Source organism: Oncorhynchus clarkii, chromosome 1 (genome assembly GCF_045791955.1).
Source record: "Oncorhynchus clarkii lewisi isolate Uvic-CL-2024 chromosome 1, UVic_Ocla_1.0, whole genome shotgun sequence".
NCBI lineage: Eukaryota > Metazoa > Chordata > Actinopteri > Salmoniformes > Salmonidae > Oncorhynchus > Oncorhynchus clarkii.
Window position 1 is genome coordinate 71,612,153 of NC_092147.1, and position 22,286 is coordinate 71,634,438.

Genomic DNA, 22,286 nt, shown 5'->3' on the forward strand with positions numbered 1-22,286 from the left:
GCAGGTCCGAGATACTGTTGTGAAGAAGTTTAAAGCCGGATTTGGATACAAAAAGATTTCCCAAACTTTAAACATCCCAAGGAGCACTGTGCAAGCGATAATATTGAAATGGAAGGAGTATCAGACCACTGCAAATCTACCATGACCTGGCCGTCCCTCTAAACTTTCAGCTCATACAAGGAGAAGACTGATCAGAGATGCAGCCAAGAGGCCCATGATCACTCTGGAGGAACTGCAGAGATCTACAGCTGAGGTGGGAGACTCTGTCCATAGGACAACAATCAGTCGTATATTGCACAAATCTGGCCTTTATGGAACAGTGGCAAGAAGAAAGCCATTTCTTAAAGATATCCATAAAAAGTGTTGTTTAAAGTTTGCCACAAGCCACCTGGGAGACACACCAAACATGTGGAAGAAGGTGCTCTGGTCAGATGAAACCAAAATTAAACTTTTTGGCAACAATACAAAACGTTATGTTTGGCGTAAAAGCAACACAGCTCATCACCCTGAACACACCATCCCCACTGTCAAACATGGTGGTGGCAGCATCATGGTTTGGGCCTGCTTTTCTTCAGCAGGGACAGGGAAGATGGTTAAAATTGATGGGAAGATGGATGGAGCCAAATACAGGACCATTCTGGAAGAAAACCTGATGGAGTCTGCAAAAGACCTGAGACTGGAACGGAGATTTGTCTTCCAACAAGACAATGATCCAAAACATAAAGCAAAATCTACAATGGAATGGTTCAAAAATAAACATATCCAGGTGTTAGAATGGCCAAGTCAAAGTCCAGACCTGAATCCAATCGAGAATCTGTGGAAAGAACTGAAAACTGCTGTTCACAAATGCTCTCCATCCAACCTCACTGAGCTCGAGCTGTTTTGCAAGGAGGAATGGGAAAAAATGTCAGTCTCTCGATGTGCAAAACTGATAGAGACATACCCCAAGCGACTTACAGCTGTAATCGCAGCAAAAGGTGGCGCTACAAAGTATTAACTTAAGGGGGCTGAATAATTTTGCACGCCCAATCTTTCAGTTTTTGATTTGTTAAAAAAGTTTGAAATATCCAATAAATGTCGTTCCACTTCATGATTGTGTCCCACTTGTTGTTGATTCTTCACAAAAAAATAAAGTTTTATATCTTTATGTTTGAAGCCTGAAATGTGGCAAAAGGTCGCAAAGTTCAAGGGGGCCGAATACTTTCGCAAGGCACTGTATCATGGTTGCAAAGTATATAAAGTAACTGGTTATGGAACAAACAACGCAATTATCACAACACATGGAAGAGGGTTTGGCTTCCCCAGTGATTTAAAGCGCTACTGGGATGGTGTATCAATACACCTAGTCACTACCAAGATACAGGCGCCCTTCCTAACTCACTTGCTGGAGAGGAAAGAAACCGCTCAGTGATTTCATCATGAATAGAGATTTGAACCCTTTGACACATACCAACACAGGGGTGTGATCATTCTACAGTGGTCACTGCAGCGCACGCTCAAACCGGTGGGATTAGACTGCTTATTTAGAACGTCCAGCTACGATTGACGCAACAGTCGGCATTTGAGCAGGCCAAACAGCTTTTTTCGCAGAACCAGAATCCTTGCAACGTTATGTCCCGAATGTAACCAGTTTATTGTTGGATGAAATGATCAGACATTCACAGAAGAAGCATAAGAGCATTACACAATCATCTAAACATGAAAATGTAGGCTACATTAGTCTTAGTGAGGAAAGATAAGACATAAGATTGACATAAGATTGACATAACACAAGCAGTCATATTTATCTCAGCTGGTGTTCTAATCACACCGGTTTGAGCGTACACTAAAGGGATACCTAGAATGGCGCCGGAGGGGATGGCTGCCGTTTTACGGGCTCCTAACCAACTGTGCTATTTTTTATTTAACGAGTCTGACGCAAAGGATACAGTTGAAGTTGGAAGTTTACATACACTTAGGTTGGAGTCATTAAAACCCGTTTTTCAACCACTCCACAAATTTCCTGTTCACAAACTATATAATTTTGGCAAGTCGGTTAGGACATCTACTTTGTGCATGACACAAGTAATTTTTCCAACAATTGTTTACTGACAGATTATTTCACTTATAGTTCACTGTATCACAATTCCAGTGGGTCAGACGTTTACATACAGTGGGGAGAACAAGTATTTGATACACTGACGATTTTGCAGGTTTTCCTACAAAAATCCAGAAAATCACATTGAATGATTTTTAAGTAATTAATTAGTATTTTATTGCATGACATAAGTATTTGATCACCTACCAACCAGTAGGAATTCTGGCGCTCACAGACCTGTTAGTTTTTCTTTAAGAAGCCCCCCTGTTCTCCACTCATTACCTGTATAAAAGACACCTGTCCACATACTCATACTAGACCTGTACAAGGCTGGGATGGGCTACAGGACAATAGGCAAGCAGCTTGGTGAGAAGGCAACTGTTGGCGCAATTATTAGAAAATGGAAGAATTTCAAAATGACGGTCAATCACCCTCGGTCTGGGGCTCCATGCAAGATCACACCTCGTGGGGCATCAATGATCATGAGGAAGGTGAGGGATCAGCCCAGAACTACACGGCAGGACCTGGTCAATGACCTGAAGAGAGCTGGGACCACAGTCTCAAAGAAAACCATTAGTAACACACTACGCCGTCATGGATTAAAATCCTACAGCGCACGCAAAGTCCCCCTGCTCAAGCCAGCGCATGTCCAGGCCAGTCTGAAGTTTGCCAATGACCATCTGGATGATCCAGAGGAGGAATGGGAGAAGGTCATGTGGTCTGATGAGACAAAAATATAGCTTTTTGGTCTAAACTCCACTCGCCATGTTTGGAGGAAGAAGAAAGATGAGTACAACCCCAAGAACACCATCCCAACCGTGAAGCATGGAGGTGGAAAATTTGGGGATGCTTTTCTGCAAAGGGGATTGGACGACTGCACCGTATTGAGGGGAGGATGGATGGGGCCATGTATCGCGAGCTCTTGGCAAACAACCTCCTTCCCTCAGTAAGAGCATTGAAGATGGGTCGTGGCTGGGTCATCCAGCATGACAATGACCTGAAACACACAGCCAGGGCAACTAAGGAGTGGCTCCATAAGAAGCATCTCAAGGTCCTGGAGTGGCCTAGCCAGTCTTCAGACCTGAACCCAATAGAAAATCTTTGGAAGGAGCTGAAAGTCCGTATTGCCCAGTGACAGCTGGTATGGAGCATTATGGAGGAGTGGGCCAAAATCCCTGCTGCAGTGTGTGCAAACCTGGTCAAGAACTACAGGAAACGTATGATCTCTGTAATTGCAAACAAAGGTTTTTGTACCAAATATTAAGTTCTGCTTTTCTGATGTATCAAACACTTATGTCATGCAATAAAATGTAAATTAATGACTTAAAAATCATACAATGTGATTTTCTGGATTTTGGTTTTAGATTCCGTCTCTCAAAGTTGAAGTGTACCTATGATAAAAGTTACAGACCTCTACATGCTTTGTAAGTAGGAAAACCTGCAAAATCGTCACTGTATCAAATACTTGTTCTCCTCACTGTATACTAAGTTGACTGTGCCTTTAAACAGCTCATAAAATTCCAGAAAATGATGTCATGGCTTTAGAAGCTTCTGATAGGCTAATTGACATCATTTGAGTCAATTGGAGGTGTACCTGTGGATGTATTTCAAGGCTTACCTTCAAACTCAATTCCTCTTTGCTTGACATCATGGGAAAATCAAAAGAAATCAGTCAAGACCTCAGAGTTTTTTTTATTTTTTAGACCTCCACGAGTCTGGTTCATCCTTGGGAGCAATTTCCAAACGCCTGAAGGTACCACGTTCATCTGTACAAACAATAGTACGCAAGTATAAACACCATGGGACCACGCAGTCGTCATACCACTCAGGAAGGAGAAGCATTCTGTCTCCTAGAGAGGAATATAACTTGGGTCGAAAAGTGCAAATCAATCCCAGAACAACAGACAAAAACCTTGTGAATATGCTGGAGGAAACAGGTACAAACGTATCTATATCCACAGCAAAAACGAGTCCTATATTGACATAAACTGAAAGGCCGCTCAGCAAGGAAGAAGCCACTGCTCCAAAACCGCCATACAGAAGACAGACTACAGTTTGCAACCACACATGGGGACAGAGATTGTACTTTTTGGAGAAATGTCCTCTGGTCTGATTAAACAAAAATAGAACTGTTTGGCCATTATGATCATCACTATGGTTGGAGGAAAAAGGGGGAGGCTTGCCAGCCGAAAGACACCATCCCAACCGTGAAACACAGGGCTGGCAGCATTATGTTGTGGGGGTGCTTTCCTGCAGGAGGGACTGGTGCACTTCACAAAATAGATGGCATCATGAGGGAGGAAAATTATGTGGATATATTGAAGCAACATCTCAAGACATCAGTAAGGACAGTAGTGGAGAAGGTGGAAAGTTTTAAGTTCCTCGGCGTACACATCACGGACAAACTGAAATGGTCCACCCACACAGACAGCGTGGTGAAGAAGGCGCAACAGTGCCACTTCAACCTCAGGAGGCTGAAGAAATTAGGCTTGTCATCGAAAACACTCACAAACTTTTACAGATGCACAATCGAGAGCATCCTGTCGGGCTGTAACACCGCCTGGTACGGAAACTGCTCCGCCCACAACCATGAGGCTCTCCAGAAGGTAGTGAGGTCTGCACAACACATCACCGGGGGCAAACTACCTGCCCTCCAGGACACCTACACCACCCAATGTCACAGGAAGGCCAAAAAGATCATCAAGGACAACTACCACCCGAGCCACTGCCTGTTCACCTCGCTATTATCCAGAAGTCGAGGTCAGTACAGGTGCATCAAAATTGGGACCGAGAGACTGAAAAACAGCTTCTATCTCAAGGCCATCAGACTGTTAAACAGCCATCACTAACACTGAGTGGCTGCTGCCAACATACAGCCTCACATCTCTAGCCACTTTAATAATAAAAAATATTACTAACAGTCGAAACTATAAGCACAATCATTTCGCTACACTCGCATTAACATCTGCTAACCATGTGTACATGGTTAGCAGATGAACATCTTGGCCATGTACTGTTATAATCTCCACCCAGCACAGCCAGAAGAGGACTGGCCACCCCTCAGAACCTGGTTCCCCTCTAGGTTTCTTCCTAGGTTCCTGCCTTTCTAGGGAGTTTTTCCAAGCCACCGTGCTTCTACATCTGCATTGCTTGCTGTTTGGGGTTTTTAGGCTGTGTTTCTGTATAGCACTTTGTGACATCGGATGATGTAAAAAGGGCTTTATAAATACATTTGATACATTTTATGGTAGGCTTAATTAATGACAATGATGAGACAGCCTATAGGGAGGAGGTCAGAGACCTGGCAGTGTGGTGTCCAAAAACACCAAGTTGTGAAGCGGTCACGACAACACCTTTTCCTCCACAGGAAACTGAAAAGATTTTGCATCGGTCACCAGATCCTAAAAAAGATATACAGCTGCACCATCAATAACATCCTGACCAGTTGCATCACCGCCTGCTATGGAAACTGCTAGGCATCTGACCGTAAGGCACCTCAGAGGGTAGTGCGTACGGCCCAGTACATCACTGGGGCCAAGCTTCCTGCCATCCAGGACCTATATACCTGGCGGTCAGAGGGAAGCCCAAAAATTGTCAAAGACTCCAGTCACCCAAGTTATAGACTGATCTCTCTGCTACCGCACGGCAAGTGGTACCGGAACGCCATGTCTAGGACCAAAAATCCCCTTAACAGCTTCTACCCCGAAGCCATAAGACTGCTGAACAATTAATGAAATGGCCACCTGGACAATTTACATTGACCCCCCCAATTGTTTTTACACGGTTACTACCTGCTGTTTATTATCTATGCATAGTCACTTTACCCCTACCTACAGTACGTGTAAAAATTGCCTCGACTAACCTGCACTCCTGCACATTGACTCAGTTCCGGTACCCCCTGTATATAGCCTCGTTATTGTTATTTCATTGTGTGACTTTGTATTATTTTTTACTTTCGTTTATTTGGTAAATATTTTCTTAACTCTCTTGAACTGCATTGTTGGTTAAGGGCTTGTAAGTAAGCATTTAATGGTATGTTCTACCTACACCTGTTGTATTCGGCGCAAAAATGAATAATATGAATTAACTAATAGCAATTACTATTTACCATTCATCACATCACGGGTGAGCTCACCATTGATCAAAATAATTGAGTAAAACACTTTCTAGAAATCTAAAGTCATCAGACGATGGGTAGTTTGTGCAAGCCACCATGTTTGTTTTTTCATATCAACCAAAGATAATATGAAGAGGAGACAAGATGAGTTTTTGCAGTATGCATGTTGAAGGGGGTGTGTTGTCTTCCATCATTCACTTCCAGAAGTTCACTCAAAAGACGAGTGAACCATCCCTTCAAACCTTTGACTGGTACTGTACAGTTGAAGTCGGAAGTTTACATACACTTAGGTTGGAGTCATTAAAACTTGTTTTTCAACCACTCCACAAATTTCTTGTTAATAAACTATAGTTTCAACCAGTCTATGAAACTGGTTGAGAGAATGCCAAGAGTGTGCAAAGCTGTCATCAAGGCAAAAGGGTGGCTACCTTGAAGAATCTAAAATATATTTAGATTTGTTTAACACTTTTTGGGTTACTACATAATTCCATGTGTTATTTCATAGATCTGATGTCTTCAATATTATTATACAATGAAGAAATTAGTAAAAAATAAAAAGAAACTTTGAATGAGTAGGTGTGTCCAAACTTTTGACTGGTACTGTATGTAAATATGTTTTTTTCTTTTTAATACATTTGCAAGAATTTCTAAAAACCTGTTCTCGCCTTGTCATTATGGGGTATTGTGTGTAGATTGCTGAGGATTAAAAAATATATTTTTTAATTAGAATAAGGCTGTAGCGGGACAAATTGTGGAAAAAGTCAGGGGGTCTGAATACTTTCTGAAGGCACTGTATGCATATTGTACATCTGGCCATGGTGGCTTTACCAAGATTAGAAAAAACGTCTGTACTCTCACCAAGACGTTTGGAGTGGACAGGTAGTCATTGATGCAGAGAGAAGGATAAGATCAGGCTTGAGGGATATTAGGGAGTAAAGACTTACAAGTGGTGGATTAAATGCTAACAAATTAGGCGACTACTCATGCACTTTTTGGTGGGGGCGTTGTCTTTCATTCATCCAGGTGATTCTGTTTTTTGGTCCACCACATGTACCTTTTTAACACACAGTAGAGAGGGAGATTTGAAACTGTCTTCAGATAGGCTTTAGGAAGACAAGTTGAACTAATTTAAAAAAAATTGCAGTACAACAAATATGAATCAACTTTCAGATAACTAATTGAAATGTGTTTTATCTGTATGTGTTATGGACTTTGTTATGCACTTTGTTGTATGGCTTCTTATCAACAGAGGGCCAGTGTGGGTGCAGGTTTGTGGAAATGGAAAGGGGATACCTAGTCAGTTTCACAACTGAATATATTCAACTGAAATGTGTCTTCTGCATTTAACCCGACCCCTCTGAATCAGAGAGGTGTGAGGGGCTGCCTTAATCCATGGCCAAGCAATAACACACCTGATTCAACTTATCGTGTCTAGATTCAAGTCTATGATTAGTTGATTAGTTGAATCAGGTGGTCGGCAAGAACGAAATTCTAATTCCACATTTATCTCTATGGATATGATTGTTATGATTGCTACTTCTATTATGAATAGTATTGATCTGTTTATTTTAATAACTTTAGATTCATATAATCACATTTTACATAGGAAATGTCAGTTTGTAAGTTTTGAACATATGGAAATTAATTTAAAAGTATTATTTAAGAGATCAATTTATTTGGAAAACCCCTGGGCTTAAAGGGTACACTTGGTACTCATTAAGCCCGATCTGGACATTTCACATATTTTATCAAATATTTGTATGTCTTAAAACATGCTGTAAGTAAAGACATTAAACTTAATTGGGTGGAGTACTCTGAGATTCATTTAGAGCTTGAAGCCAGGGTTGTCTTCACTTCACTGAGTTGTGGTAAATTGGTTTGTGTGCATTTTAGAGAGTTGGGCTTGGTGCTCACTGGCAAGGCTGACTCCATGAAAACCTACATCTAACAACAAATATCCACCAATTACTCACATTTGTGTTTTCTCATCAGAAATGATTGTTTCATGTTTGTAAAATATTACTGTTCTCCGATTTTTAATTTATAGATGTGTATGAAAATATGTTTGATTTTTTTTCTAAATGCTACAATTGTTGAGATTGTTAAGCTGCACTGGAATGTTCATATCCTGTATATTTGAGTTATGATATGTGGTTGTCTCCCCTACTGCAGATATCTTATGATGAATACACTCTGGATAAGAGCATCTGCTGAATGACTAAAATGTCAAATGTAAATGTTTTACATACAGAGCTCATATTACTGTTTTTGTCACACCCTGACCATAGTTTGCTTTGTATGTTTCTATGTTTTGTTTGGTCAGGGTGTGATCTGAGTGGGCATTCTATGTTGTGTGTCTAGTTTGTCTGTTTCTGTGTTTGGCCTGATATGGTTCTCAATCAGAGGCAGGTGTTAGTCATTGTCTCTGATTGGGAATCATATTTAGGTAGCCTGTTTGGTGTTGGGTTTTGTGGGTGATTGTTCCTGTCTCTGTGTTTGCACCAGATAGGGCTGTTTTGGTTTTTCCACATTTCTTGGTTTTGTTAGTCTGTTCATGTATAGTTTCTTTATTAAAGAACCATGAATAATAACCACGCTGCGTTTTGGTCCGCCTCTCCTTCGACACAAGAAAACCGTTACAGTTTTGAATAATTATTTTTAAATGTTGATGTATCATTTGACAGTTCTTTATTAAAAATGTAGTTATTTGTTATATTTCACTGTGCAAAACCTTGCAGTATTACTTATTTATCTGAGAGAGGCAGATACTGTCACACTCCTCTGACAAGGAGGAGTAGTAGGAAGGATCGGAGGACCAATGCGCAGCGTGGTAAGTGTTCATCTTGTTTATTTGCCTGAACACTAAAATACAAAATAACGGGAGAATGAACGAAACAAACAAACCAGTCCCGTGTGGAACAAACACTGACACAGAAAATAATCACCTACAACTCAGAAGTGAAACCAGGCTGCCTAAGTATGGTTCTCAATCAGGGACAACGATTGACAGCTGCCTCTGATTGAGAACCATACCAAGCCAAACACAGAAATCCCAAATTATAGAAAAAGGAACATAGACTGCCCACCCCAACTCACACCCTGACCATACTAAAACAAAAACAAAACAAAGGAACTAAGGTCAGAACGTGACAGATACATAGCGTTTTGCTCAAAAATATAAAGTGATAGATTTTAAACAAATGTCTGTCAATGAACAGCCCCATGCCATGATAAAATAATTTTATAAAACACACCAATCTCTTTCATAATTTCTTTAAACAATTCAAGCTCAGCTACACAAATACATCATTTATGACAGCAAATATCAGACATAATAGTGTACAGGAACAAGTATTTGTCTCTTGGCATTTCAAGTCAATTGCATTGAGTCTATGAGATCAAGTAGCCTATAAGGTGACATGGAGGGGAGGGGATGGCAGGGAAACTAAGGGGTGTAGCTTATCGCATTAATCAAATATGCATAATAGAATAAAAATAAATAAAAAGTAAACACCTGCATCATTTTCTGATTGCTTTTATATTAGATTAATATGCAAACAAAAACTAGAAAAGGAACAGTTAAGGAGAGCACATACGAATTGGGGTATATCAGCACTAAAACAGACCTTCAATCCAACAACTGAACTCTAATAGGAACCAATACATCACAATGCAACATTTCTCATTTCTTAAAGTGTGGTAGAAAAACATAATTGGGGAGTGTGTCCGATTTGTGTCAACACAATGCTAAATCCCTCAGGATATGCCATTAACTTTAAATCCCCTGAATCCAATAGTGTAGATTTTAACTAGTCTCATAGAAATTTTGAAAAGAGGGAAAGAAGGGAAAGTCTGGACAAACTTGGGATCAAGAGAGACGGATTCAGCTGAGGCCCTCTAATTAAGTAAGAAATGTATTTGATTATAACTGATTTATAACTTAATGGGAGTTGTAAATTGCATTGTCAAGGAAACACTTGATAATAATGGGATCTAGTTACCTCCATTATTATCTCCATTATCAACCTGTAAGAACGTTCAGATCCCAATCACCCAATCAGAACCCCCAGTGTTCAAGAGCAGCTCCATGTCAACTACACTGGACCAGAGACTTATGTCAAACTCATTCAATTAGACCATTATTCATCAAATTGAACAGCACAGTAAGTTTACCTCAGCCCAAGTTCTGCAACTATTCAATCCTCAAAAATCTGGTTCCATTTTAAAGGGCTGAATGTACACTCCCCATCCTGACCTCAAGGCACTACAGAGGGTAGTGAGTACGGCCTAGTACATCACTGGGGCTAAGCTGCCTGCCATCAGGACCTCTACACCAGGCGGTGTCAGAGGAAGGCCCTAAAAATGGTCAAATACCCCAGCCATAGACTGTTCTCTCCACTACTGCACAGCAAGCGGTACCAGAGTGCCAAGTCTAGGACAAAAATACTTCTCAACAGTTTTTACCCCCAAGCCATAAGACTCCTGACCAGGTAATCAAATGGCTACCCAGACTATTTGCATTGTGTGCCCCCCCCAACCACCCACCCCTCTTTTTACGCTGCTGCTACTCTCTGTTTATCATATATGCATAGTCACTTTAACTATAAATTCATGTACATACTACCTCAATTGGGCCGACCAACCAGTGCTCCCGCACAGTGGCTATCCGGGCTATCTGCATTGTGTCCCACCCACCACCCACCAACCCCTATTTTACACTACTGCTGCTCTCTGTTCATAGGAGAACATACTACCTCAATCAGCCTGACTAACCAGTGTCTGTATGTAGCCTCGCTACTTTTATAGCCTCGCTACTGTATATAGCCTGTCTTTTTACTGTTGTTTTATTTCTCTACCTACCTATTTTTTACCTAATATCTTCTTTGCACTATTGGTTAGAGCCTGTAAGTAAGCATTTCACTGTAAGGCTGTTGTATTGGGCGCACGTGACAAATAAACTTTGATTTGATATTATGCTGATGAGCTATCCCCTGCTGGAGAGTGGCTACCCCGGGGCTAACGGTTCGTCACAAACACTGATCCAATTGAGTTACACCAGTAGGCAGGTTTCCATTGACCCAGGTTTATTCAACAAAAGCATTGTAAAACTGCAGATATAGGAGACGTTTTCAAAAGATCAACAACATTTTTATCCATTTGGATTTTGCTTACTTTTATTATGACAAATGATGAGAGAAACTGTGTTTTTCGAATAAATTATGAGTTGAAGGTACGCAGAGCATGTGATGTCAAGACGTAGGTATGAAGCTCCACTCCACATTTCATTCTAAATGCCTACTGCCTGCTAAATATACTTTCAACTATAAAAAAGTATCTTTCTTTGCAGGATCCTTGTCCTGACATTAAAGAATGGATGAATTAATTTGCCTTGCTTTTCTGGATGGCTGGATGCAAGTTTCCCCATCCAATTAGTGCAGATCTACAGGAGGGCAAGTTTCCCCATCCAATTAGTGCAGATCTACAGGAGGGCAAGTTTCACCATCCAATTAGTGCAGATCTACAGGAGGGCAAGTTTCACCATCCAATTAGTGCAGATCTACAGGAGGGCAAGTTTCCCCATCCAATTAGTGCAGATCTACAGGAGGGCAAGTTTCCACATCCAATTAGTGCAGATCTACAGGAGGGCAAGTTTCCCCATCCAATTAGTGCAGATCTACAGGAGGGCAAGTTTCCACATCCAATTAGTGCAGATCTACAGGAGGGCAAGTTTCCCCATCCAATTAGTGCAGATCTACAGGAGGGCAAGTTTCCCCATCCAATTAGTGCAGATCTACAGGAGGGCAGGTTTCCCCATCCAATTAGTGCAGATCTACAGGAGGGCAAGTTTCCCCATCCAATTAGTTTACAGGAGGGCAAGTTTCACCATCCAATTAGTGCAGATCTACAGGAGGGCAAGTTTCCCCATCCAATTAGTGCAGATCTAGTGCAGATCTACAGGAGGGCAAGTTTCACCATCCAATTAGTTTCACCATCCAATTAGTGCAGATCTACAGGAGGGCAAGTTTCCCCATCCAATTAGTGCAGATCTACAGGAGGGCAAGTTTCCCATCCATCCAATTAGTGCAGATCTACAGGAGGGCAAGTTTCTATGCAAAGTTTCTAAATGTCGACAAAAAAGTTTCACCATCCAATTAGTGCAGATCTACAGGAGGGCAAGTTTCCCCATCCACCATCAGATCTACAGGAGGGCAAGTTTCACCATCCAATTAGTGCAGATCTACAGGAGGGCAAGTTTCCAAATTAGTGCAGATCTACAGGAGGGCAAGTTTCACCATCCAATTAGTGCAGATCTACAGGAGGGCAAGTTTCCCCATCCAATTAGTGCAGATCTACAGGAGGGCAAGTTTCACCATCCAATTAGTGCAGATCTACAGGAAGGCAAGTTTCACCATCCAATTAGTGCAGATCTACAGGAGGGCAAGTTTCCCCATCCAATTAGTGCAGATCTACAGGAGGGCAAGTTTCACCATCCAATTAGTGCAGATCTACAGGAGGGCAAGTTTCACCATCCAATTAGTGCAGATCTACAGGAGGGCAAGTTTCACCATGGCACGGGCCGTGGCGATAAATTAGCACATGAGAATTATTAGAACATGGCATGTATTTGTAAATGATTGCAATTTATCCGTGCTGGCTTTTGCATCACTATGTCCAGCTGTTTTTATCGAAGCAAGATAGTGAAAGGGAACGCACCATAGCAGGCAATTGTCAAATCTATTTTCTATGCAAAGTTTCTAAATGTCGACAAAAAAAAATCATTGGACAAGTTAATGGAAACATAGCTACTGACAGCAGAAATAAAGGCCAGAGGATGCTGGCTGTCAAAGGCTTGGCAAGGCCACGGCCAGCAGTCCTGTCGACAGTCCTGCTTAAAGGTCACAGATTGGACCTTTTCCCACTTAAATCAAGGCTCTTGACCTCAGGGTGAAACCACTAACATTTACCACTGGAGCAGATTGAGTAGAGGTAGAAACCTACAGCTGAAGTAAGGACAGAAGGTTAGGAGAGGTCTCCTACACACAAAAGAGCTCAGGTAAGTCATTAAAAATGAAGATGTCAAGAAAGAGCTGAGAAGTGGTTGAATGAAAGGAGGGAGCAGGGTAAATAAAGGCTGTATCCAACACCGTTTTAATCGCCTTTCATTCAAATAAAGGTTATATTTAAAACGTTTACATTTCAAAGTATCAAGCCTCTCAAGCCAATTCATAAACCTTTTATTGAGAAAGCACCTTTTACTATGTGTTTGTCACTGAGAAAAACCCAGTCTCCAAACAAACCCTCTGAAGCATGCTCCACATCATCTGTCTGAATGTGTCCATCCTGTGGGGAGATGTATTATCATGTGGTGAGGGAGACACTTGCACTCAACAGGAGATCCAACTCTATTGATGCAGATGGTGATATCGAATGCCACACACACAGTGAAAAATGCAGATACATAAACACATACACACTAGTGTGTGTGTGTGTGTGTGTATGTATGTGTGTGTGTGTGTGTGTGTGTGTGTGTGTGTGTGTGTGTGTGTGTGTGTGTCTTGCTTTCAGAACTAGTTTGGTGTCTAAGTCAAACTAATGGGAAAGTATAGGTGGTATTGATCAATGAGGTACAGGTAACTACCAAAATAAAGGAAACACTTCAGTAAATGAGGGGTGCTGAGTATGTTGAAAGCAGGTCCTTCCACACAGGTGCTGTTCCTGAGTTAATTAAGCAAGTAACATCACATCATGCTTGGGGTCATGTATACAAATGCCCACTTGCCCATTATTTTGGCTACCATGGCTAGAAGAAGGGACCACAGAGACTTTGAAAGAGGGGTCTCAAATAAGCATATAGGGGGGTTAAAGGGTGTGTGTGTCCGCGCGAGTGTGTGTGTAAAATACCAAATTATGAAATTTCCCATGGAAGAATGGTGTCGCATCCCTCGAATAGAGTTCCAGACACTTGTAGAATCAATGCCAAGGTGCATTGAAGCTGTTCTGGCAGCCAGTGGTGGCCCAATGCCCTATCTATACACAGCCCACCTTGAGGCAAATTACCGCTGAGTAGATTCCACCTACATCACACACACCCATCCTGTATATAAACAATACAATCTGAAAACCTCTGCACACCCACAATTTCGCTGATGCTGTCAATCTGACGAAGGCTAACCTTCTCATATACATAATCAACTTTAAATGCCGCAGTGCCGATATCTACCTCTTGAGGTGTTCATATTATAAGTCTACAGGCGAAGAAACGAGCTGTCTCTCCTAAACTCAAAGTAATATGTGAGGAGTTTATTTTAGCAGCCTTCCTGTTGAAGAGCCTTCAATGTCAGTGACACTGTGTCAGTGACAATGAGACAGCTCAGTCAACATAGTGTGCTTCCTTCAACACTCGTCTTTACAGGTGGAGAGAATTAGAGAACCACAATAGAAATGTGTACCAGACTTTTTTCCCCGATATACTCAATTCATGTACACTATGTGCTGCTATTTCAGAGATGTTGGGACTGTATTGATTTTATATTGTCAAATATATTCAGTCAGCATTGGCCGTGATGGGGATTCCAGATCTAAAGAGAGCAAAAGCCTGTTTGGGTTCATTTAAATTGACAACACAATGTTTACTGCATGACAAAAATATATACAAAATCTTACCAAATGTTTATCCAATAAGGCACCTAGAATCCATAAAAGCTGCTGCAGATGACATAATTTAAATCAGTGGACTGCTCCTCCACTGGCGTCAATCAATAATCACTCTAATTAACTTTAAATGCCACACTAACTATTACACACACACATTTATCTCTGAGTAGTATCCCCCATAGACAAGCAAAGATAGCACTATTGCAAACAGATAACTTTTAATAATGTTTCAAATTACTATTTCTAAGGGTCAGTAGAGGTTTATAGTGCAGGGCAGTGGCTTTTTCATTGACAAGATCACTTAAATTCACTTATCTTTCCTAAAAGTTTAGACACAAACATTTGTCTAAATTGCCCCATTCCAGAATCCTAGAAGTCAAGCCTGTGGTGATTACGGAAAGGAAAAAGTGCCCTGTGAAGGTTTTATTTGTGTAGGACCTTTTTAATACAATGTCATTGTGGTAAAGCATTAAACTAAATGGCACATTCCAAAATCCCTTGAGATCCAGTCTGGACAGAGGGGTCAAGCCCTGATCTCATAACTGTAACGTTAATTCCCAATAATGCTTATCATTTCCTGTTTCAAACAACATTTAAGAGCTTCAAACAACCCCAATACCAGACATACACATCACAGTGTGTGACGCAGGGAGAGAGTAAAGCTACGGTATTTACCTTCCATGACGTAGACCAGTGAGCCCACGTCACCTTCCTTGATGATACAGCTGTCTTTGCCATACTCCACAGGGTACATGCAGTCCACGATCTCCTGGATCTGAGACAGCTCCAGGTTCTTCATGAAGTCATTGTCCAATATGGCTTCCTTGATCAGGTCCTTAGACCTGGGGGTTAGAGGAGGAGGAAGTAGGGAAAATGGGATTAATATGGTAATATGTAATTGTAAGGAATTTGTGTTTTCCTTGGCATTGTTTAGGTGGAGTGGATACCCCCTAGTCATTTCTTTGCCTCTTTTTTACACCTTAATGTGCCTAAAAAAGCAAGGTGGAAACACTGAACGATTGCATAATACCCTACAAAAAGTTGACTTAATTTAGATTCAGCAGTTCAATGTCTACTGTGGTGTATTTTGAGCCTGCTGAATTTGAAATCCTTTTTCAAATGAATTTCAGGAAATAACCCATTAAAAAAACATGTTCTCGATTCTGTGGTTTCAAGGTGACTCGTATTTGATTGGCTTCAACAGCTGGAACAAGAAACACAGGAAATCAATGCCGAACAGAAATGGATTGATCTGATTAAAAGTACACTTTGTAAAGACTAATTTGCTTAGACTTTTCTACAATGGTAATCCACATAGCTCGTTTAAGAGATGTGAACAGAATTGTTTTATGCTACGAATATGCTGTGCAACCTCTTGCTAAGGGATAGTAAAAGCCAAAGCGCAGTAATAAATGTCAGGGGTGTATTCATTAGTCACACACCGTAGCAAAGCGTTTTGCAACTGAAACAGTTAAAACCTCTTAAGGATCCACCCCTTTTTTTTTTCAATTTTAGCCTAAAATGACATACCCAAATCTAACTGTCTGTAGCTCAGGCCCTGAAGCAAGGATATTCTTGGTAGCATTTGTAGGGAAACACGTTGAAGTTTGTGGAAATGTGAAGGGAACATAGGAGAATATAACACAATAGATCTGGTAAAAGATAATACAAAGAAAAAAACAACCTTTCTTTTGTATTGTTTTGTACCATCTTTGAAATGCAAGAGAAAGGCCATAATGTATTATTCCAGCCCAGGTGCAATTTAGATTTTGGCCACTAGATGTGCAAAGTTTTAAACTGATCCAATTAACCTTTGTATTTCTGTTCAAAATTTGGTATTAAGACTGTCCAAGTGTGCCTAATTTGTTTATTAATAACTTTTCATGTTCAAAGTTGTGCTCTCTCCTCAAACAATAGCATGGTATTCTTTCACTGTAATAGCTACTGTAAATTGGACAGTGCAGTTAGATTAACAAGAATTTAAGCTTTCTGCCAATATCAGATATGTCTATGTCCTGGGAAATTTTCTTGCTACTTACAACCTCATGCTAATCGCATTAGCCTACATTAGCTCAACCGTCCTGTGGAAGGGACACCGATCCCGAAGAAGTAAAATACAGAAAATGTTTTGCACAGAAAACATATATTTTATATTGGATAAATCCTGTCCCTGTTATGTTCTGTTTGCTTCCGTTCTGTTTGTTTGTTAGTGAATAGGCCTATACCCCTGGTGTTTGCATGAACCAAAAAACACAGAGTACAAGGCTAATACAAAGTTTTCTATTCTAAACTGCCTCATTTTCCCAGCTGCTTTAGAAGCAAAGTTCAAAGAAAGCCGGAGAGAATAATAGTCATATCAAAAGAGATGGGGACAGGGAGGGACGTCAATTTAGGCAGAGCCAAGCTGAACAAATGCCCAAAATCTGTACAATCCTTTCAGACATGAGTTTGCAGAGAACAGTTTGTTGATTGAGTATTTTCTCAGAATGAGGTTCAGAAAAAGTGACAGATGGAGAGAAAGTGAAATATACGTAGAAGTTGACCATTGAGAAGGAAGTAAACGAGGGGGAGAAAATGGGAAAAGGAAGGAGGGCAAAGATGCAGGGAGGGGGAGCAGTGCAGGAACCGGGGGGCCATAAAAAAAAGTGGAGTTGTGTCAAATGTTTATGTGGCAATGCAGAAACCCATAGGTGAGCTTGAGGTATAGCACCCAAAGAGGAGTGTAATGACACTTCTGACAGTCCACTCCAACGCATTTCCCTCATCTGGCGCCAACCACAATTTGCAAATCATTGCTGTTTGTTCATTTTGCTAGCATTTTCAAACATATTCCTATCGCTTAACATGTCCAACAGTTATTTCACAAAATATCACACACGAGAAGAAATGTAAACATTGTTTAATAGAGTTTAAAGTATTGTATCGCCAGCCCCTACTCACCACCGCGGATTGTGTGAGTGAACTGCACGTTCTCATTACTGAGTACGCGCACCTGATGGATAACTATGCGAATGTGACCGGCACGCACGCTCAGTAATTAGAACGTTGAGGGCTATTTTAATAATCGTTATTCGTTAAATGCTTTTTATATAATATTATGTCCTCATATGTTGAAATGTACTATGGTATTGAACATTCATGTTTAAATTATTGTGAGTGATCCGATTATAGAGTGACATTTAATTGATGTGTTAAATAAATAAATAAATAGGGTAAAAACTATTAAAAGCTCAAACCAAGTTTATTCACCCAATGGGTCAGACAGCTGAACAGACCAAGATGGTGTTCCCAACAGCACAAGTGTATACAGTGCCTTGCGAAAGTATTCGGCCCCCTTGAACTTTGCGACCTTTTGCCACATTTCAGGCTTCAAACATAAAGATATAAAACTGTATTTTTTTGTGAAGAATCAACAACAAGTGGGACACAATCATGAAGTGGAACGACATTTATTGGATATTTCAAACTTTTTTAACAAATAAAAAACTGAAAAATTGGGCGTGCAAAATTATTCAGCCCCCTTAAGTTAATACTTTGTAGCGCCACCTTTTGCTGCGATTACAGCTGTAAGTCGCTTGGGGTATGTCTCTATCAGTTTTGCACATCGAGAGACTGAAATGTTTTCCTATTCCTCCTTGCAAAACAGCTCGAGCTCAGTGAGGTTGGATGGAAAGCATTTGTGAACAGCAGTTTTCAGTTCTTTCCACAGATTCTCGATTGGATTCAGGTCTGGACTTTGACTTGGCCATTCTAACACCTGGATATGTTTATTTTTGAACCATTCCATTGTAGATTTTGCTTTATGTTTTGGATCATTTATACCCCAATTTAGATTAAGTCTCCTCCTTCCCTCTAAACATTAATTATTTATTGCTAGGCAGGAAGTTAAGTGATGTGGGTAATAAACTGCTCCTTCTCCCTTAATGTGACCTGACCTGACCTCGGCCACCATTCCTCTCGAATCCACAACTCTCCACCCTTATCAGTGACCACAACCATGTGATTGCCTTTCCCTCACACAGTAACATTCCAATCCCCTGGCTCATATCCAACCTTAATTGACTCCACCATATGCATTCCTCCTACAGACAACCATTAACTTCTGGTGTAACAACCAGACTGTGGCCCTTCTCCTTTCCATAGGATACCTGATGATTAACAATTTTTTAAGTTTATAAATCAGAACCCATCAGATTAAATACCTGTGAAGGTGCATTTTGGATAATCCTATTGATATTTTAATTTTTTATTTTAAGAGTCTCTGTTTATATGTCAGTGTTAGTTAGCATCTTGTTAATATCCATGGTCCCAGCTCACATTTTGCACCTAAACACCACAATTTTGCACCTGATTCCGTTGATGCTTTGCAGCCCCTTGACAAAATCTCAAATAAAACCCTATTCCCTAGTGCACTACTTTTGAACAGAACATAGATTAGATTAGACAAGATTGGGTGTAATGTGCTGTATACTGAGATGTTCTGTGTCTGTTATGTACTGAAATCCTTCTACAGGGAAGCAGACAGTGTAGTGTCATGCGGCTCTCTATCATCCAATTCTGTAAAAGAGGCTAATCACATGTAACAGGGTTAATCCAACGAGAACTGCTGTCTTCAAAGAGAAGCTTGGATAAAATAGGGACAGGAAACCCTTTCTACCTCTCAAAGGATGCTGAGAATAGAACTCACAAAAGGGAGACGGTTTGAAGTGTTGCCCGAGCTTCTAAAGTCCCGCCCAGAATTCTGTGGCAACACACCACCAAACACCCCTCTGTTCCTAGCCTAGTGGTTAGAGCGTTGGGCCAGTAACTAAAAGGTTGCTGGATCGAGTCCCCGTTCTGTCGTTCTGCCCCTGAGCAAGACAGTTAACCCACTGTTCCCTGGGTGCCGAAGATGTGGAAGTCAGAGGGGTTGGGTTAAATGCTGAAAACACATTTCAGTTGAAGGCATTCAGTTGTACAACTGACTAGGTAGTCCCCTTTCCTCTTTAGGAGTGACCACAAACAGCCAGACTGACAAAATATAATACAATAATATATGTAATTTAGCAGACACTTTTATCCAAAGTGACTTACTTACAGTCATGCGTGCATACATTTTATGCCTATCCTTTTTTGATGTTATGAAGGTATAAAAGGAGCATACTTTAAAAACAACACTATATTTCAATCTACCCTTTAATCGTAACCATGAGCGAGTAAAGAGAAGCACAGTAGGGAGGGGTAACATTTTAGCATACCTCCAGAAGCTTCTCTCCTTAACCCTAACCCTGACTTTGACAGATTTACACCCAGGAAAGGAGTGAGGGTTCCTGGCCTCCCTACTACACTACGGACCCCAGAGTGAAGGAGCCTGCAGTCCAGTAACATCTCTCTGTTTCATGTCCTCTATGCTCTAGCCAGCCACCCCATTACACACCCAACCTCCTCTCCTCCTCCTCTCCTTCCTCTTCTCTTTCTCTCCGTTGGAAGGGAAAATACACACACTCAGTCAGGTTTGGGGACTGAACACGGTCTGTCTTCCTTAAAAGGAGAAAATATGCTCTTTTAGAAGAATAAGGGAGAGAGAGGCTGAGCGAGTGAAAATAGAGATAGAGAGAGAGAGACCAACAGACATAATCCAGAGAACTGGTTTTAAATATAAAGAGAGTAAAACTGGGAGAGAAAGAACAAGGCCATTAATATACCTCAGCATTTTAAAGGCCACATCTTTTTAAAAACAGGTTTTCTAAACCCTCTGATGAAGGCCAATAGGCCGACACATACGCTGAATAAACAAAGTATTACTGACAAGAGCAGTCTGCTGTTTTTTCTTTTTTTTTCAGCTATCTAAACCAATACAGACAAATAAATAAATATTGAAAGTTGGTCAAACAGAGGAGAGACATTGATTTCCAAGCCATTGAGTAAACATCACAGTGCTCTGTTCTAATTGATAGAGGGGCAGCTCAATTGAAACTCATTACTCAATGGTTGTCAAAGGCCTCTGCATTGGCAACCATAAATGTCTGCTTGTTCAAGACAATGACTATGATGACAATATGCTTTTACTTAAAAAATGCGGCAAAATTTTTATGAAGTTGTCTAAGGTGAATGAAAGTGAAGTATAACCTTTCAAACACTGACGGTACAAAACTTTTCACATTAAGTAATTGTCATTCACACGTTTCAGAGATATCATATAGAGACAAAGGATGTGGCATACAGACTTTCCACAACTTAATTTGATCCCTACTTGCTGACACCAACACAGATAAGGGGAAGGAATATAAGGGCATTTTTTTGGCCTCCGTCTCGTGTCCTCATCTGGCACCAGGACAGATACCCAGCTGACCAACACAGCCAATATAATGTGCCTCACTGAAGAAAAACAAAGGAAGGAGGCCAGGGGATTAAAAGGGGCTTTGGGTGATATGCTGCACAATGCTGACAGATACAACTAAGAAAAAATACTTTTCCCTCTTCAAATAATAACCTCCCTTCATGTTGACTCTTCCTCAATGAAACCCTAAAATCATATTACATGTGCAGCAGGCCACCAGGACAGAACCATTCTTATCTGGCTTCAATGGACACAGCTGGCCACTCAGCAAGGCTTATTTATTCAGCTGATTTCTATGCGTCTTTGATGTTTCATGTAGACTAAAACACCTTTTATAGCTACAGGTACCACACATCTAATAAGCCTATCAGAATAACAGAAAATCTGAGAAAACATATCATCACCACCACAATCATATTCTCAAGGTAAGTGATTTCCAGGCTTTTTAAATTGATTAAACCTCAACTCAATTTTGAAGACAGTAAATAATTATAGCATCAATAACCCTTTTTGTTCAGGGTTTGATTCCCAGAGACAAGCATCAAATGTTTCTCATACACCTTGAGGTGTGTATTGATTTTGAGTGGCATGTTAGACAAACAATGCAACATGAGGTGAGGAATGTGTCTCTAAATGCATATGAGACCACACACAAGTTTGTTGGAGAGAGAGGTGAGTGTTGATTGTGTACTGTACGTATGTGCATGTGTGCAGAGACAATAAGAGGAGTGTTTGTGTGTGTGTGTAGAGAGACAGAGATTTTACTGAGTTACAGTTTATATAAGGAAATCAGTCAATTGAAATACATTCCTTAGGCCCTAATGTATGGAATTCACATGACTGGGAAGATATTTTAAAAACGTAGGGGCATGGATCAGAAAATCAGTCAGAATCTGGTGGGACCACCATTTCCCTCATGTAGTGCGACACATCTCCTTCACATAGAGTTGATCAGGTTGTTGATTGTGGACTGTAGAATGTTGTACCACTCCCCTTCAATAGCTGTGTGAAGTTGCTGGATATTGGCGGGAACTGGAACACCCTGTTGTACACGTCGATCCATGGCATCCCAAACATGCTCAATGAGTGACATGTCTGGTGAATATGCAGGCCATAGA

The 22,286-nt window shown here is 40.8% G+C and overlaps 1 protein-coding gene across 2 annotated transcripts in view; it reads right to left on the reverse strand.

The window, feature by feature from the left end:
- The window catches only part of LOC139411631 (cGMP-dependent protein kinase 1-like), a 157,933-nt gene that overhangs the window by 109,721 nt on the left and 25,926 nt on the right, over nucleotides 1–22,286 (reverse strand). For both annotated transcript variants that reach the window (XM_071158236.1, XM_071158228.1), the window contains exon 2: nucleotides 15,525–15,691. In XM_071158236.1, coding sequence (XP_071014337.1) covers nucleotides 15,525–15,691 — 167 coding nt within the window. The remainder of the gene's footprint in view (nucleotides 1–15,524; nucleotides 15,692–22,286) is intronic.